This window comes from Branchiostoma belcheri, unplaced genomic scaffold, assembly GCF_001625305.1.
Source record: "Branchiostoma belcheri isolate BF01 breed outbred unplaced genomic scaffold, Haploidv18h27 scaffold10, whole genome shotgun sequence".
In the NCBI taxonomy this organism is placed as follows: Eukaryota; Metazoa; Chordata; class Leptocardii; order Amphioxiformes; family Branchiostomatidae; genus Branchiostoma; species Branchiostoma belcheri.
Window position 1 is genome coordinate 3,626,801 of NW_017802380.1, and position 14,885 is coordinate 3,641,685.

General features: G+C 42.9%; 2 protein-coding genes across 5 annotated transcripts in view; one reads left to right on the plus strand and one right to left on the minus strand.

Moving 5' to 3' along the window:
* LOC109470761 overlaps positions 1 to 7,012 on the plus strand; it is a 7,953-nt gene extending 941 nt beyond the window's left edge. For 2 of the 4 annotated variants that reach the window (XM_019769835.1, XM_019769851.1), the window contains exons 2-9: positions 1,648 to 1,796; positions 2,094 to 2,234; positions 2,709 to 2,861; positions 3,445 to 3,599; positions 3,867 to 4,032; positions 4,340 to 4,498; positions 4,902 to 5,035; positions 5,470 to 7,012. In XM_019769835.1, coding sequence (XP_019625394.1) covers positions 1,671 to 1,796; positions 2,094 to 2,234; positions 2,709 to 2,861; positions 3,445 to 3,599; positions 3,867 to 4,032; positions 4,340 to 4,498; positions 4,902 to 5,035; positions 5,470 to 5,722 — 1,287 coding nt within the window. In that variant the 5' untranslated portion in view covers positions 1,648 to 1,670 and the 3' untranslated portion in view covers positions 5,723 to 7,012. Of the gene's footprint in view, positions 1 to 1,626; positions 1,797 to 2,093; positions 2,235 to 2,708; positions 2,862 to 3,444; positions 3,600 to 3,866; positions 4,033 to 4,339; positions 4,499 to 4,901; positions 5,036 to 5,469 lie in introns of all 4 variants that reach the window. The other 2 variants (XM_019769843.1, XM_019769858.1) reach the window with 2 other exon arrangements.
* A 299-nt stretch (positions 7,013 to 7,311) lies between these two features.
* On the minus strand, positions 7,312 to 12,835 carry LOC109471451. The gene is made up of 9 exons (XM_019770778.1): positions 12,629 to 12,835; positions 11,914 to 12,058; positions 11,183 to 11,317; positions 10,748 to 10,900; positions 10,343 to 10,497; positions 9,890 to 10,022; positions 9,493 to 9,651; positions 8,829 to 8,959; positions 7,312 to 8,531 (listed from the first exon to the last, which is right to left on the minus strand). The coding sequence occupies exons 2-9, from the start codon at positions 12,025 to 12,027 to the stop codon at positions 7,382 to 7,384; spliced, it is 2,130 nt and encodes a 709-aa protein (XP_019626337.1). The 5' UTR covers positions 12,028 to 12,058; positions 12,629 to 12,835; the 3' UTR covers positions 7,312 to 7,381.
* Positions 12,836 to 14,885: the final 2,050 nt, after the last annotated feature.

Below are 14,885 nucleotides of genomic sequence, written 5' to 3' on the forward strand. Positions count from 1 at the left end.
GTAAATACAAAATACCATGATCAAACGAAAAAGATTTTCTTCAAGAATATAGAGTAACAAAATGTTGAACAGCGGCTGTAAACAGCGGCGAACATGCGACAACAGTAATCCACCATTGTGAGCGCACACAAACATAAAGGGCGAGGGTGTAAGAAAATTACAAGTGCAAACATTGCCTAAGTGGACATTTTAACATAATCGTCTTTCCTCATTAAAATTCGTATAATATATAATTATATTCTACGTAGTTTTTGTGCGTCTTGGAAGATTTTGTATGAAAACAACATTGACGGTTGCGTTTGTAGATGGCAGCCGTGACGTCAGGACTTTCCCGGGCCGAACTTGTGTGCGGGACTTCGAGTCTCTTTTTGTGTATCAGACGTGTACATTTTTACGGCATCATCGTTCTTTATTAAAACAGCAGGTATTGTACACAATTATTCTACAAATCGTTCGTGTGCGTCTTTTTATTTTTCGGCGTTAAAACATTGAATTTCCTTTATCAGCCCGGCGGTGCATGTGAAAAAATTTATGTGGGGAGGGCAGTCTCGGGGAGGACGAACAAAATATAACCGCAAACTTCTCAGCAGCCCCTTGAATTAACTAATGTTCTGTTGTGGCAATTGTAACACTGTCTTACACAGTTCCCTTGTAACATTTGACAACGAAAAATTCTTGTCCACTTACCGAGTATCCTCGAAAAAGAATCGCCGAGACAGATTGCTTCCGTACACCCAAAATTCTGGCGGCCGCTGTTTTACATTCTTGGAACACCTCGTTTGACATTTTAGTCAGTCGCTGGAGATGCCAAAACTTGTGTGCAGCGTCGACGATAGATATAGCTGCTTGTATGACTGAAATCCATTCTCCAAAATTGCAGACAATCCAACAAAATGGAAAAAACTGAGGTCGACTGAGCAGCAGACGTGTTCCCCAGCCAGCCCGGTGACCGTTAAATCTAGCGCCTTCAAACTTGGCGCATGTGCGTTAGAAACCTAAACCCCCCTGGGAAACATCGTGAAGCACGTAAGTGCCGGCCGCTGCTGTTGTCAATTAATTAATAAACGCCCGTTTCCATGCCGGACGGTTCAGGACGGGCTGGGAGCGACGGGGTGCCGTCACTAATTTCTGGGACGGCCGTCCGGGGGAAGTTTGTGGACGCTGCCAACTGTGTTGGGACGGTCAGGACGCCGTTTCCCGCTAAGGACGGGCAGGGACGGCGTCCGGTGGGCGTTTCCCCGTTGGGGACGCTTTCATTTTTACAGAGGAATTCTTAAGTTACAGCATATTGTCATGGCAACTGTTGTAAAGGGCTGAAGTATTTGACCCTGCAAATTTGCATTTCAAATAACATTTTCTTGACATTCACCATAGACACATGTTGAATGACAAAAGCCCCATTCCCATAGAAGTTGGCAAGCTAGCTGCAGGGGAATAATTTGCAGGGAAAGCTATCTAACTTTATATCGTAGTGTGTTGCAAGGTGGCCTCATTTGGGCAAATACCTTCACTAATTTAACACAATAATTTAAACTCACTGTAAAACATTGCCTTGAGCATTCAAGCCCCCACTATTCTGTTAGAAATTCATTGTGGTTCATCTTTTATGCATTCTTTTTTTCATAGCAACGATCTCTTATTCCACAGTGGCCGACTCAACAGATGCAACCATGTCTAAAGTTCAGTCTGCAGCTATGAGTCTAGAGGATAGAGTCTATGGGACCATATATGGAAACTGTATCGGGGATGCCATCGGTCTCTTAACAGAGTTCCTGAGCAAGGAAGAAGCTTTTCAGGTATTTTGGAGGGTTTTTAAAGAGATTAGTTTTGTTGGATTGACTATGTACTCTTGTGTGCGGTGGCAGCTGGTTATAATTTATATGTTATACTGAATGACCTGTCACACCAAACCTTTGCATGTAGATACTCAGTAGTTGGTATGTTCACCATTTCAGTAGGTAGTGATATTTTTTTACACCATGCATAGAAGCCTCTGGAAACAACTGTCTGCAGCTGCCATGAAGCCTGCGGACGATTGATTGATAGTCAGTACATTTTTTCTTCTGTCTTTGTGCTGTCCTGTCCCTTTGTAGTGCTATGGCAGCAAGAAGTTGGAATATTCCATGAAGGTGAAGGATGGGCACCGTGTGCGCTGGAACGTCGGAGACTGGACAGACGACAGCGACCAGATGATCCTCATCATTCTCGCTCTGATAGAGAAAAAGGAGAGGAAGGTAGGCAGATACAATAGCCCATAACAGTAGCCTGGAGTTGGACTAAAGCTATCAAGGCTGGCCTCCAGGCGCTACCACAACAACACTGCGCAACACCTCTGCTAAAGCCCAGGAAGAGAGAGCGCTGTAAAGGGAAATACCTGTGTCACACCTCTTCCAAAGCAGCCCTCTCTCTTCAGGCTTTGGAAGAGGTGTTGGGCAGGTATAGCCCTTTGACGATCTCTCTCCAGGATTTTGTGATTATGGGCCTTTGTAGGCAGGGGTGTGCAGCCCTCCAGACTGCTCCATTTTAGGAGCATATGCTCCCAAAAATTAAATACAAATGTATAAATCATGCTCCTGAAAATTTTCCTAGGAGCACCCAACACTCCCATCAAAACTTGCATGCACTCATGATAATGTCTACTAGTAAATCATAGACTAATGCCTATATCACTAAACTGTCAATCACTGTCATTTACTGTCTTGTACCAGGTAACCGTAGAAACCCAGCAGGACTTTGCCCTTCGGATGAGACAGTGGATGCACCACGGTTTCCCCGAGCTGGGTGACTGGGGAGGCTGTGGAATCGGGGGAACTACACTGCAGGTCCTCACACTGGACATGTTCACTACAGACCCAGAACAGGTGAAACAACTTACCAACATGTAGTTCACATACAATGTGATAGGAGACTTGCCTAAGCTGCGGTGACTGGAGAACATGTTGGCAGATTGTACTGTGCCTGCGCGAAACTAGGATTTGTTACATTTTTCGTTGGATGTTTGGTCAATGTTGTATCCTGTTGCAGACGATATCTTTTTCAACAATATGGACGGGAATGTCATCCTCAAATACACGAATACATCTGAATTTCAATGCACAATTAACATGATTATGTTCTGCATGCAGATGCACTATGTTCTTCTGAAGTACTGGCTCGGTAGAGGGCTAGCCCCTTATAATACTAGTAGCCTCCGGCTAGTTGGGCAGTTCTGGCTGTATAACATTCTATTCAGTTTAATAAATCATGTGAAATCAAATCAAATCAAATCTTGATACCAGATACATGTAACATTATGTTCATTATAGACCTATTATTATCGTCAGTATTATAATGATAGACCTGCAAGAGGTAATAATAGAGAATTCTCAGACTGGTACTCAGTACTACTCACCAACATGGAGTTTACACAAAATCTGATAGAGGGCGTCCCTCTCTTTACTCCAGGCATCTCGCACAGTTTGGGAAAGGTCGGGGAAGGTTCTGGCGCCCAACGGAGGCGTGATGCGGACATCCATTCTGGGTGTCCATCAGTACCAGGACCTGGACATGGTCATACACAACACTGAGAAGCTCTGCAGGGTCACACACGCCGACCCCAGGTGTTTGTTTGTTTGTTTGTGTCTTGTCTTTTAATTTCCTGCTATTTCATGGGAGCCTATTGGAAAATGTATACCATATAGAATCATTGACAAATTCACTGTGAATCATCACCGAAATAAAACTAGAAATTCACAAAAACTCTAAATAGAACTGTCCCCAAATCAATTTTTTTTGGGCCAGAATAATGAAGAGATGAAAAAATGCCAAAAGAAATATATTTCCTTCTCCTTATTGGGAGTGAAATATGATACATTTATACACCCCAGGTGCATTGCCTCGTGTGTCGCCGTGACAACGGCCATTGCCATGATGCTGCAAGGGAAACATCGGAAAGAAGATGGGACCACGGATGCCTGGGGCATCACTCATGACAGCTTCGAGCACGCCAAGAAATATCTGGTAACAGAAGATGGAACAGAAGACAGTACTGCAGTGAGTACAATTATCAATCTGAAAGGATGATGTTAATGTCAGTTTTGGTAATTATAAGTCCAGCATATCTGTAACAATGATTAATGAACATAGTTGCATTTTAATGGCCAACATAGGCTAGATGCTAGAATTAGAAGAGAAGAACAATTTTTTTTTCAATTATACCATAGTTTTTAGATCATACTATGTTACATGAACATTTCGTTTGAAAGTGCATATTTCTAGTCTTTCTGTAGGGTCAAACTAATACAACAGTGAATGTCTGTGTGTAGTGATCAACTGAAAGCAAAATGTGCTTCTGTTTTAGGTCCAGGAGCTCCAGTTTCACATGGAGGCGGAGAAGCTCTCGACCCTGAAGCTGGATGAACGGCGTAAGATCGGCTACACGTACAAGACCCTCGGCGCCGGGTTCTGGGCGCTGCGACAGAACGACTTCAGGAAGGCGATGACTGAACTGGTCATGGAGGTAAAGGATTTTTTGATGTTACTAGTACAGGTTTAGCACACTGTCATGAATGGTTGTGTGCTGGTCACAGTGATTTCATCTAACAAATCAATACATTTTAGCCTATAACAATATCAGGCCTGTGGAGGATGTCGGCAGATTGTACTGTGCCTGTGAGAACCCTGGATTTTTCATAGCTTTTGATGGAAGTTTGGTCAACTTATGTTGCACCAGAATTTTGCCTGTTGCAGACAATATCTTTTCCAACAGACTATAGATGGGATGTCATCCTTGAATATTATGCAAATACCACCTTAAAAGGACATTCTCCGAAAGTGTAATCCACAATACATTAGGATTTTGCAGTATAGCAAATACAACAACATGCCTGCCTTGTTCTTCATGTATTTCATATGTTTCTCAGGGTGGGGATGCGGACACTAACGGAGCAGTAGCTGGAGCCCTGCTGGGGTGTAAGCTGGGAGTGAAGGGTCTGCCCAAGTCATGGAGGGACAAACTCTGCTATAAAAAATGGCTGGACGAGCAGATCATTGCCAAGTAAGATGGGCAACATTCTCAAAGGCAAATTCTTCCAGTGCAATTTCAGGGCAGCAAAAAAAAAGAAAGAAGTATTCTGGATGAGGAAATCTGTCTGATATTGTCATTTGTGCTCTCAATTTTGATATCCTAAAAGTCCACTTGTGTGACCAAACAAAAAACTGTCAGTCCCGAAGACTATGACTGCACAAACAAACAAACAAACAAACAAACAAACAAACAAACAAACAAACAAACAGGATGGCTTGGTTCCTAATTTTACATATGAAATACCTAAATATGCAAGTATATATACCTTACTTGAGGCTCGACTTGTGTTACTAGCTACTTAAGATAATATAGAACTCTAGTATTATATCAAGCTTTCTTTCGCTTTATTTCGGATAGTGAATTAGATTATCTTGCCTTCACCAGTCACTGCTTCTATGTTCCAGGTACCTGGAAACATTCCCTCTCGTACATGTACCACCAACAACTGTCAGTGGTGACGCCCCCCTCCCCAACATACAGGCAAAGGTTTGTAATGATGTTGAGGAGAATGCAGAAAGTGGTAGAAGAAGCAAAGATGGTGAAGGAGGGAAGGAAAAGGGTGACTGTGAGAAGGAGACAAAAGAAGAGTCCAGTGAGGACAAAAGCTCAAAGGCAACAAAGGAGCCACAGGGGATACAAATGGAAACTGCAGTGTAAATGTCAACTTGACCTTAATACTGACAAATTAAAAGGCCTGCTCTTTTTTGTTTGCCAACAGATTTAGACCTAATAGTATGTATTTGGTGGTAATACAGATTTTTGGTTGTATCATACCAAGGAGGTTTAAGATCAAGATTTTAAACCTCCTTAATCATACCGAGCAACTTCACTTTTTAAGTCATAGTTCTTCATAGAGATGTCAAAAGATTTTTAATAAAAAAAATTATTGAATGTCAATTATCATTCTATCACACATCATCATCATCTACCTGTATCCAAATCTGTCTGCTTCTGAAGTTTATGGTTCCATGGTTTAGACCAAAATTTTGTGCTTTGAAAGGAGAATTATAAATGTAGTGATATACTAGTTTCCCATATATTATTTGATATTTAGATGTTTGTATAGGAATTTATCACAATCATGATCACCTTTATCAATGGAAGTGTTGGTATAACACACAGTTCTGTATCATAATTTTGTGGCAGCTAGTTAATATGTAAACTCATGGTAAAATATCTGATATGTTGTTGCACACCTGTAATTATATAACGGAACATTACACTTTTATGTGTATTTCTAAAAGCTGACAAGTTGTTTTACCAATAGATAGTCATCACTATTGATTATTTTAGTTAATATTAATGGTGGTTTAACAACATAACTACACTTTGTGGTGACCAAAAAAGCAATGTTGCAAAGAAATTGGCAAAATATAATAAGCCATTTATTTTTTCATGAAAGCTTTTTTAGCTTTGTCTATTAAGAAAAAATGCTGGTTTGAGAAAACTGTTAAGAGGTGAAAGCTTTTATCATGTACATTAACGTTAAATTTGAGGTCTTATGAAAATTGTAAAATAAGGAGCAGGATTGTGAATGTTACAGTTGCTCCATAGAAGGCCATGAATTGTATGTTATGATATATTATTAGCCACTGAATTAACGTTATGCCAAACATGATTTTAAGACCATTTTTGTCGGTAACTCTTTGAGGAGTTGGATAACAGTTTAAAGTTTCTCATAAGTCATAATTTCATTTCATTCCATTTTGATGGAAATCCCAAGCACATAGCAGCGTCTAGGCGCTGAATTGTGTACTTGTATTGAAAACTACATGAACAAATAAATAAGCCGAAAAAAGGAGGCCACATTTGCGTACAATTAAACAATAAAAACACAAAACACTAACGTTAACGTTAACATTGGCTAAACACAGTAATTTTGTGCATTACCTGTATCTCATCACGGAGTATGTCGCTTAAAAACGTCTGAATAAATGTACTTCATGTTGACACGTATTTTGGCTCAAGCGTACTGATCTTGTAAACAGTGTTGTGTGTCCGTAGTGTCTGGTATTCAATGCCTTACCAAGTCTGGTGCCCTTGTTCCTGGCTAACACACCAACAAGACTGGTGTCCCTTAACCTGGGTACCATCATGTGGGAGCGGACGTAAACTAACCAGGATGGTACCCAGGCTACGTGTCCCTGTCCTTGGTGCTGAATGACGCACCAACAACACTGGTACCTATAAACCTATAATCATATTACTACAATGTATGTACACAAACACAAGGACCGAGTGACAATGGCATACTTGATACTAGGATTTACTGGGATGCTATGGTTTCATCATGACACTATAATGCACTCCTTCAAGTCACCTGTGGCTCGAAAAGCGCACATGTCTTGCAGGAGAGACAGAGCGTGTGTAGGGAAGCGTCCGTCCCTGCTGCCTCACATAAACATCGTCCGATCGAGCTCTCCTCGACTCGACACGCCCCTGCTCAGAATAGCCCGAGCTTAAACTCAAACCCGGGTGAAAATGTTTCGCCCTTTCAAGACCGGTTAGCGCTGTGTCTGAAGCGTACTCTCGGCCGGACGGAAGTGAGCTAGAGCGCTGAACGCTGCTTGTTCCGCGTTCTTCGCTTCTCATCCGGGTCGAGTTGAGTTTGTGAACTCCCTCTTCGCTTTGCCGCAACAGGGACTTGAGATCGGACGGGAGGGAGTGTCTAGTGTGCCGGGAAAGATTTCCAGTAACCCTGACGTGTCCTGATGAAGGAGAGGACAGCTGTCTTGAGTACAGAGGGGCGGTAGCTCTGTGCGGTCTCATTGGTATAGATTCTTCCGCGTCAACACTTGGTCTAGGACTTGTCAGTTTTCCGTGTTGGTTCATATCTCTTCTGTCCTGTGGAGAAATAGTCCTTTCTGTAAGTGCTGGCGGCCTGGTGTAGCTCAAAGCGCCTCCTGTTCTTTTCTCGAAGTGTTCAGGGTTTACCCTACCGATGTATTCTGATAGCGGGCCCAGCCGAGGGCCAGTGGGTTTGCCGTCCTCGTATCTGTTCCTCACCCGCTGGTCTGCATCCGAGCTCGTTCTACCGTCTCTTTGAAGCGGACTGAGGCGCAACTGTTGCCCCACGGGCCCCTTCTGGTCCTTCTCAAATAAACTTTTCCTACCGTCTCCCTCCCATTCTGTCGTTGATACCCTCTCTAGTTCTATGGACGGTACCGGTCTATCCAAATCAGGAGGAGACGGACTATCGACGATATTTTGGCTTGATTCCGTGGGGAGGCCTATTACCATCTGTGGCCGCCCGGACGGTGTTGGGAACTCGTTTTTCCCGCGCGATGTTGTCTCCACCTCGTGCGTTTGCCCGTGTGGTTCTCCGTCAGTCCTTTCCCTTTCACCGTCCTTGTCGCGCTTTTCTCTCTCTATGATGTCCGTCAGCCACTGGTCTACCTCTGGCTGTTGTTTTGGACGCTTAGCGCCCCCTTGCGATAGCTGGAAGACGTTCACACTTCGGAGATACCTATGGGAGGGAGAGGATTTAATTACGTAAACGGAAAACCAAAGCGCTCATGAACCATACGTGAATAACAACATACACTCCAAAAAGGTATTTAAGTGTTACGTTACTAATCTGTCTTAAACGTCCTTGCAAAAAGCAAAGGGCGCTACAAATGCCGTTCTACAGCTATTGGAACGTGTTCAGCACCAAGGACAGGGAATGTGTTCGACCGATAAAGATACTACGAATAAAATATGCGCATGAATGATGTGTAAACTAAACGAATGAATGTTGTGTTGAAGATTTTTGCCGTCTCACGTTTGTATCTGGTCGTCCAGCCAGTGTTTCTGCCGCAGCCCGTACAGCCAGGGTCCCCGCAGTCTGTCCACTCCCAGCCGACAGCCCAGCAGCGCGCCGGCCACCGCGCTGTTCGTGGCAGCACTGCCGCCCTGCGGTTCAAATACGCAATGCAGGTTAGGGGTCCAGCGTTTTCGATAGAATGAGAAAACTTGTCTCTACGTAAATAATGCAATGTAAAACGGGCGATGTAATGAATAGCGTCCTAACGTGCTACCGTTTTACTCTCCAAGCAGAGGTTTGGGTTTTGGGGGTATTTTTAGCGTGTTTTTAGGCTTTTTTTATCGGGGTTTCTCTTTTGCACAGAATTTTTTTTCTCGGGAAAAAGAATTCAGTGCAAAAGAGAAACCCCGATAGAAAAGCCTAAAAACACGCTAAAAATACCCCCAAAACCCAAACCTCTGCTTGGAGAGTACTACCGTTTACCAGATACGTTTGATCCAGTGTTGACGTTACACTTCAGAGAAGCCATGTGACAAGCTAAGTCTCACTGGGTCAGTCTACTGAAGAAGACCAGATGAGTGACTGGTGGAAAGCTCTAGGTGAGAACAATCTCTCGTGTAGGATCAAAAGTCTTAACGTTAAACATGTGACTAATTACCAAAACAGATGACAACGTCCTAACCTCCATGGCGATTTGTATAATGGTATCCCTGAAGTTCCGTTGCCTGAGCGCCCAGAAGCCGGCCCCTAACGCCTTGTACGTGTAACCAACCGTCTCTGTCTCGTCCAACTGGAGCGTGCGCAGATCCCGCACCTGCATATACGTCATCAACTCTTGCCTCTAAACAGACAAAAAGGAAGAAATGGTCACAAGAAATTTGAGCAATTATAGTATAACATGTTGTGTCCCGGAACCATGCTCATCAGGCACGGTTCTAAATAGTCCAGAATTAGGCAAATCTACGTGTACGTTCTTGGATACGCAGAGACTATCCAGAGCCGTACCTTATCCTAAACCTAACCTATTCAGGCATGAGAGCTAGAAAGGCGCAGTTCTGGATTACGATAGCTGCACGTACCATGGCGTCCCTCCCAGCCGGCAGCTGCGCCTGCGCGTGTTGAAAGCTCTCTCTCGCGATTTCCGACACGTCCCGCCAACCCTGCAGCATCAGCGCCATGGCCGTCGTCATGGCAACGCACGACGCCACGCACCTGTTGGGATAGAAGCACCAGAGATAGAAACATATAGAATACAATATGGTGTATTCCGTATCATCCGAGGTACCAGGCCGACCGCGGGTCGGATCGCCCAAAGGCCGGAGGGAGTTTTAACCCGCGGGAGGGCTGGGACCGAGGGTGATGCGGAATACGCCGTGTTGTATTTCATCTATGTCATACCCACCCGAGAAAACACGCATTTAAAATGTAGGAAATGTGTCAAAAGCATTTGTGAGAAAATTTGATGTTCGTAAACAAAAAAAAGCCAATTCGTAATCAATTCCGACCAAATCCATCCTATATTACATAGTTACCTCGGATCTGCATGTGTGGCTAGGCAGAACGCCCGGGTGTTGCTGACGACAGTCGCGAGGTTTTTGTAGCCGTGGACGCCGAGGATGGAGGTCCTCATGATGGCTCCGTTCGGCGCCGAGGTCCCGCCGGCCTTCTGCCAAACCTGCAGGGCTGCCTGGGGCACAAAAAGGGGAGCAAGGTGGTCCTGTGGTTAGCCTTGTCTTCATGACTCACTTGTGGTGGTTAGGATTGTTCAATCTCTGGCAAGCCCTAGTGTTGTGTTGTGAAAGACACTTTGCACCTATTTTTTCCACTTGATTCCTAGCAGGTACCGATACAATTTATCAGTCCACCGAGAGATTTGATAGAGACGCTTTAAGTAAAAATAAACATTATTGCAAGTGTGTCTCGAAATTGTGACTTACGTAGTGCGGTTCCTGTGCAAAATTCTTCTGTCTCAGGACCCTCTGGGTTGTTTGCTCCAAGACACAGCCGCTCTTGTCACCCAGTTCGGGAAACCCCTCCACCGACCACCGGTACAGCCGATGGGCGAAATCACAGACGGTAGACTTGTCCACCTGTAACAGGAGGATGTTGATCCTTTTCGGATGATGTTATAGGCACACAACGATTTCAGGGCAGTAACACTGGATTTTCAAAGTCAACAGTTTTCTGGTCATTTTTTAAAATGCAGGGCGTTGAATCAAGGAGGTTAAAATCAATTAAAGTTGAAATCATTAAAGCTCCTTGGTTGAATCAACCCTACCCCATAGCATTCTGATATCTGTGAGGCAACGGCATACAGACACTAAGGCAGAGGAAAGGAGACAGAAAAAGGATTCATTGCTTTGACAACTCACCTTTCCCCCAGAACTGGCGAGTGTTTGCATGATGAGGATCATCTGATCGCTGTCGTCTGTCCAGTCTCCGACCGCCCAGTTGTCCCTGTGTCCGTCCTGCACCTTCATGTGGTACTCCAGGGGGTGGGGGTAGGCCTGGAGGGGACGGTCGTGTTAGGGTCATCTCCAAGCAGATCTTTCGGTGGATGCAAAGACTATCAAATTGGCCAGGCTGTATCCATTGGCCAGACAGTATCCAATACTTTGCCGATGGGGGTCGCGACAGAAAAAACGGAGCATGTGATAGATAGGCCACTTTCTTCTGGGATAGTAGTGTCAGGGTACGGACCACTATGTTCCCAGATTACTACTACTTTATGTGGAAGTTTGCTTTGCTTTCCATCTTTGTTTTGAGATTTTGTGCTAAAATCGTGTGTTTGACCTTAGACCTTTATACCACCTATTAACGTCAAGTGTTTTATCGTTTGTCGTAGCGCCGTGGACTCTTGAACTTTGGTCGCTTTCAGCAATCAGCGTTGTCCAATTCTTACAGAAATATTTTGACTTTGACCCAAACCTGTATTGTCGACCAAAACGATTTATATTTAACTGAGCGTTTAAAACTGCCCACGAAAAACCATACAATTTCAATTTGTATTCTTTGTCATTGGTGAGGTCAAAATTACAAATCGTTGCTCGCTACTGTGTCTTGTACTTTTTTTAGATGTTGTTCAATAGAATCAAATTCTTACCTGTGCTGCCTGGTTTCTAGTCATAAACTCGGTCAGCAGCCCGACGGCGTCCCCGATGCACTGCCCGTAGATAGTCCCGTAAAGTCGGTCCCTCGCCCCGGCCGCCGCCGCCATGGTGCCTGCTACCCAGTCTAACACCGCGCTACTGTACGTACATGTCACAGGGGTGAAGAACGGCGGCTGTTTCCATAGCAACGCTTCATTAATGATTGACGTATCTATAGCACGGTTTATATGTTACCGTACTTTCGCCTGTTTATTATGTTTGTCAAAGGCTGGATGGGCAAACTGGGGGACAACGATTAACAAACCGGTGGGACAAGTCGGGGATTGTAAACGATTGTACAGTCGCAAACCGTGCGCAAACCTAGGTCGACAAATAAACACATAAAAGAAACAGTAGATATCCCAAAATTTCAGCTATTTTGTTGTACATAGAACTTGGATACTATAAAATGGTACGGAAATAGCACCGTAGTTAAGTTGTTTGCCCAGTCACAAGAGAAGCTTGTGATTTTAGGAACTCAGTACACATTTCAAGAAATAGACCATTTGGATTGCGTGTACATGTAGAACAAGAATGCATATACTATGTAGAGAGGGCCTTTGCTGACTTTCAGCAGTTTGTTGTTTTGCGTACTAATCACTTACAGTTTCACTTACAGCTTCAACGTAAGTTACACTTGTAAACTCAGAATGGCATACCGTGTCTTACCTGAAATGACATTCCTGGCGTTGAGCAACTGAATTCTCATAACACGGCCTTCTACATTGTAATTAACATGAATGTAGGTAAAGATACATGTCCCATACAGTCACAGAAAATCGTGGAGAAACCGTCAGCACAGATTACATTTGCGACGTTATATCGTCTGCAGATGTCAATCATGCATTTTAACGTGCACGAACCCAACCTGGATAGTTGTAGTGTTTCCAGGTGCTGACCAATGGGGTTATCGTGTGCGTGTCACGTGACAGACCAATGCCCCAGGGCGTTTCAGCTTGTCAAATGGAAGTATTAGTGTTAATCTGCCTCCTTTGTGTAACTTGTGGCAAACACTTTTAAGTTGCTGGGCGGCTATATCTTGTGCCAATGTTTTGTACAGTCATTGTATACCATTTTTTTTGCACAATCAAACAATGTGTATTTTGTAATACCAAGCGACCTGATCTGCATAAGGCCATTTGAGTACTTTTTGGTGGTCCCTTCTATAAGTAAGATTTTCATTGTAAAGAATCAGTCAAAGATATCAACAATACTATTAATGCTTTTAGATACAATTTAATTAATCCATTTTCCATGACACTTATGCCAAGTACATACACGATAAACAAAAGCAGAATTAATTGCAAAAATTGCTACTACAATTTGTAATACATGTAGTAAAAGCTCTAAATCTAATAAGCTTTTTCTGTCAGAATCTTTTTTTTCTGTCACAGGCTGTCCTTTGATATTCTTGCAATTATCAGTCGACCCTCTACAATTAAATCTGTACACTTTCGAAAGGAGTTCCATTCTTGCAATACTGTACAATAGCAGACTGTACTCTACCATTCTATTTTCCTCTTGAGTCATTCATTCATTCTATAATTCCAAACCAGTTGTGCATTTAGTACATTTGGTACCATCAAACCAGTTCAGAACTCTACACGTCTATAATCTTCCTTCAAAATACACCTCTTTCCTTGTAAAAAAATATCCTAATCTTTCTAAGGTTGCACTTGACAATGAGGCAATTCTGACTTAGACCTCAAAACAGTTTCCTTGTGTATCTCACTACCTGGATGCCTACCCTTCATCAACCTAACACTTCACATCACTAGACCAATCCCTTCCAAAAACTACATAGTGGAGCTCTTCAAAGAGAGAGAAAAATTTGGTCAAGTCATTCTTGAAACAGGAAACAAAATTTTGCACAATTTTTCTGACATCTTATACATGTACTGGTGATCTCACTCGAACAACTTGTGGAATGTACAATAAGCAGGTTCAGGGTTTCAACGGCGCATGAATGACACAATGTCTTGTGGGTAATATGTCAAATTTGAAGCCCCCTGAGACATAAACAATACCTGTCTGGACATGTACCTCTGAAGACCTTGTCATACATTGTATCTGCTACAATCGTTGTGCAAGAAAGTTTGACTTCCACATGTATCCACATGTTTTATCTCTCAGGGGTATTAAACTCTAATGTTGCCTACAGTACACTTCCCATGTGCAGCTTAAACCCACGAAGCAGCTTATTCTGAATTACTCAGCATTCTTATAAGAACACATTCTACATTGGTACAATTACACTTGGTGTAACTACACATTAAAATGATATCTGCATTTTACCCTATGGGTTACAACAAACATGGTACATTTAACAGCATTTCAAATCACATTTGCCTCATATTTTTCTACACTTTGTAATCATTCAATTAAAGCTGTGAGTGATCTTCAGGGATGAACAATTTGTGTTGTTTTCTTTGGCTACGATTCCTGATAAAAACTAACATAGCCAACGTGTGCATGTATGAAAGCCTGGCAAAACTACACAAACAAGTATTGGTAAATCTCGCAGAAAATGATGTCCGCATAATCATTACAATATCATAGTCATGGAATGCTTCTAAAACCATTCAGTGTGTCACTTCTTTCACAGACCATCCGACACACTATGGTAGTATTCACCATATAGCACAATGTGGAGACTCTCGGTTATCATGTTCATTCTATCATTATAGATTCTGGGTTATAAATACATAAAACAGCATATTTAGTGACAGCAAATACGTACGTTGCTCTTCTGTTACAATACACTATTTACAAGCAAGAGACTCTGCTCAGCACATGAGTGCCTTTTAGCAAACAAACGACTATTTACCACATTTACAATTTCCAGCCTGTAGCCAAGCAAAGCAGAAAAAAAAATCAAAAACATATAAGATTGCTTCTTGTGTATAAATGAAGACTACGAGAATCT